The sequence below is a fragment of the Frankliniella occidentalis genome, unplaced genomic scaffold, assembly GCF_000697945.3.
Source record: "Frankliniella occidentalis isolate FOCC.00 unplaced genomic scaffold, Focc_3.1 Scaffold80, whole genome shotgun sequence".
Lineage (NCBI taxonomy): Eukaryota > Metazoa > Arthropoda > Insecta > Thysanoptera > Thripidae > Frankliniella > Frankliniella occidentalis.
In genome coordinates this window covers 186,089-189,711 of record NW_026267210.1, presented here as the reverse complement: position 1 = coordinate 189,711, position 3,623 = coordinate 186,089, and the positions used below count along the sequence as shown (strand labels likewise).

Genomic DNA, 3,623 nt, shown 5'->3' with positions numbered 1-3,623 from the left:
TGGCGGGGGCGGCAGCAGAAGCGGGGGCAGCGCCCTCCCGACAGCAGACCCCCCAGGGCCCAGGGGGTAGTGCGCCGCGGGGGGTGGACGCGCGCCTACGCTCTGCTTCTTTAGGTCCGGTCCCTGCGGGCGGAGTCCCGCGGAGTCCCTTATGGTAAAACAGGGAAGCCGTACACGGCGTCGGAACTCCCTGCCGTGGTCGGGTCGCGGAGGGCGCGGGGGCCGCGGGGGGCCGCGGGCGAGGCGGGGCGGGCGAGGACGAGGCAGCGCCAGCGCCGCAACCTCGGGAAACTCGTAACAGAGCCGGACAGGGCAGAGAGCTGTCGGACGTTCATAATAGGGAACATAAGAGAGGTCTACTACTATTTCACTTTACTGTTAAACACATTCCACTATTCAAATATCCAGTCAAAGAGTTGAAAGTGTGCAGTGTAGTGTTTGCATGCAAATTGCACGCCAGTTGCACACCTTTTTATTAGTTTCCTTCTGTGAGCGATAGTTCAACGGTAATACAGTTATTTGAGAGAGTGAGGCAGAGTGCACACCGCGCACCACGAACTTCGATGGCCATTCTCGAAAGCCCAGCCGCCTTGGGCAGCGGGGGGCGGGAGAGAGCAATCACCAGGCTGGCGGGGGAAAGTCGTCGATAATGTGGCAGTGGCCACGAGACAAGGGTCAGGAGGAAAAGTTTCGGTGTAATGATTATAGGGTGCCAAAGGGGTGGGGTGGGATGGGGGGACTAGCCAAGATGTGTCGCGGGCAGGAAGAGGGTGGGGGGGGGGTATTGGGGTGAGGCGAGGAGGGGAAGGAAGCAATCACTGGGGCGCCCCCTATGCGAATCACACTGCTGCGGGGCCCAGGGCGGCCCAGGGTCCCACCCCTTCGGGGCCCTAAGGGGAGGACCTGAGGGGTCCCGCCCCGGCTGGGCCCCGAGGGACACCACCCTCAGGCGGGCCCTGACGTGAGGCGGGGTGGTGGATACCTGAAGGGACCATCAAAGGCCGGTCAAACGCCGCGCTCCGGATTTAAAACGATCATCCCGGATTACGGTCCAGGCGTGTCAAGCGGTGCACGCCCCGCCCTCCTCGCCAGGCGGCTCCGGACCGGCGGGGCGGAGGCCAGGCCAGCCAGGCGGTTGTTGCCCAGGCGAAGAGCCTCTCAGCCCCAAAGCCGCATTCACACTCGGCCGTGTTGTTATGTCCGTGGTCGCCCACTGCCGCTGCACAAAGTACACCCGGGCCACATGGAACGCCCAAAGTGGCTTCACATTTACACCGTAAAAACAAAATTAGCCTCCGACGCTGCTGCTGCTGCTCGATTGTCCCCGCGCCCTGTGCCAGTGTAACACTATAGAATGGCGGGGCTTCTCCTTCTCTTTGCCTCTCACTTGCTCTAGAGACTTGTTCAATTCCACTCGACGACCACGCGCCGCGGGAAACCCACAGAGTGGCGCAGTAGCGGCACCAGCTGCGCTCGTCCGACCGAATTTCAATTTCTGGCTCGACTAGAGTGAGAGAGAGCATGACACGACACAACCTCACAGTGACACCTGCTGAAATCTGTATACCAGTCTTAGGGTATTACATACGTTAAAATATGTAACAATGTACACTCTTAATTATCTATGAATAAATAGATGAGCACAACTAAAAGAGAGAGACTGAAAACATGACGAGCATTGCACAAATGTGACAGACCCGCTTCATGAATTACTAAACCCCCTCTTGGCAAGATATAATTCTTTAGGGAAGGAGAGTTTTGAATAAAGCTTGATTTCTACAAAGAGAAACGTAAGACAAGCCTTACATCACACAAATATTTGCGGAGTCACAGGCTACAGTCAGAATACCGTCTCACTCAGCTGAAAAGGAGCATCTCATGCAAGCAGCTTTGGATTAAACTGTTATAGCGTTTGAGGTGAGTCACTGTTATACATCTCTTATTCATTATGTCGAGTGTTAAGATAGCACCTCACAAATTTTCAATAAAATGCTGAGGGATGGAATTTGTTACTTGCAATGCCAATGGTGGACTTCAGACTCCTCGTTAACAATACATAGGTAATGGCCAAATGGATTTGCCAACCAGGTAGGCCTACCTTAATTACCCGTTTGGGAACCCAGGTGTCGACATATACTTGTACAGAATCTTAAAATAAAAACAGGCAGCATTCCAGCGCACGGGCTGACCCTGACCTAACCTCAACTGCACATTATTGCATGCTCTATCTCCAAACATAAATAATAATAAAAAAAAAATACTCACAGGGCAGAAAGTACAATTTTGTGGGGTGATCGCCGGCCAAAATCAACGGTGACATCACAACGATTTTGCAACAAAACTTTGTATAAAATTTGAGGAATACCGATACATGCAGAGGGCAGAAGGACAGGTCAGCAGGACAGGGAGGGAGGGGGGAAGGGCGCTCTGGCTTTGCGGGTGGCGCGATCCCACGGCACGATTAGGAACTTGGAAACGTTTTCTTTAGCGTTTCCCCCGCTCCCACCACTCTGGAAGCACGTCCACAAGTCCACATCTCGGGCTCACTCACACTACCTTACTTCTCGTTTGATTTGATCGTGGTTTGATTTTCGGGCTCATTTCAACCTATCGTCGGATAAGCGCCATGCAAACAGGTCCCTCCTCGGTCCCCGTGCCCCGCCCCGCCCCGCCCCGCCCCGCCACGACAACGCGCTGTGCTGCAGAGCCCCGGGGCCCCGAGATGCGAGAAGCGCTTATTCATTCCCTGATCCACCGCCGCGTCGTATATGGCAGGGCAGGGGGAGACGGGTGGGACTATGGGCGGCATTTTTGTGACGCGGAATCGATTCCCGCGAGGAGAGCTTCCCCTCCATCAAAAAATATGAGGAAAAAATCTTGTCCATTATCCTTGCGAGTCCCTCTCTCTTTGTGTCCATCCTCCTCCCCGCTCCCACCAGCCGCCCCCTCCGCGCACGCCAGTGTGTCTGTCTGTGCGTCCAGACCTCATCCCTCCCCCTTATCTGGCAGTCTGGAAATGCGGCTAGACCTTCGGCTGAGAGGTCCGTCAGCAGGGGTGGTGGTAGTAGGGCTCAGAGGGCGGGGCGGAGGGGTGGGGGGTGGGGGGCAAAGGGAGGCAGCCGAATAAGGGTGAGGTAGGGAAACGCGGCGAATGTTTGGGACTGACTATCGGTTGAAGTAGTGATGTCCGAAACAGGGGTAAGAGGAGAGGGCGAAGTTGAAAGAAAGTTGCGGGAGTGGGTGAAGCAGGAGTGAAGTCGCGAGGACAACTGTGAGCAGAGGAAGGTGAGTGAAGTGGTGGGGAAGAAAGGGCCAGGTGCAGTGGGCAGTGAAGCGGTGCGGGGGCAAGGGGGGTAAAGTGTGGAGAAGGGTGAAGTGGGCGGAGGAGGGTGGGGGTGAAGTGGGAAGAGGAGGGTGGGGGTGCAGTAGGAAGAGGAGGGGGGTAGAGAAACGGCGGAGAGGAGGACGAGTCTTAGCAGAGCCGCTTGCCGCTGATTGCGCGCTTGTAATTGGCGCAGCGATCTCTGTCTGTTCCACGGCGGACACGACGCGGACGAGGAGGGACGGGACGGGAGGAGTAGCTGAGGGCGCAGCATATTGCAAGGAGGGGCAGGAGCGGGGGG

The 3,623-nt window shown here is 56.3% G+C and overlaps 1 protein-coding gene across 2 annotated transcripts in view; it reads right to left on the bottom strand.

Annotated features, from left to right (window-relative positions):
• The window catches only part of LOC113206189 (inactive phospholipase C-like protein 1), a 52,029-nt gene that overhangs the window by 38,189 nt on the left and 10,217 nt on the right, over positions 1-3,623 (bottom strand). The window contains exon 1 of one of the 2 annotated variants that reach the window (XM_052269008.1): positions 2,266-2,437. The exons of the other annotated variant lie outside the window; for it this stretch is intronic. Coding sequence (XP_052124968.1) covers positions 2,266-2,320 — 55 coding nt within the window. The 5' untranslated portion in view covers positions 2,321-2,437. Of the gene's footprint in view, positions 1-2,265; positions 2,438-3,623 lie in introns of those variants that run through there. 2 annotated transcript variants of the gene reach the window in all.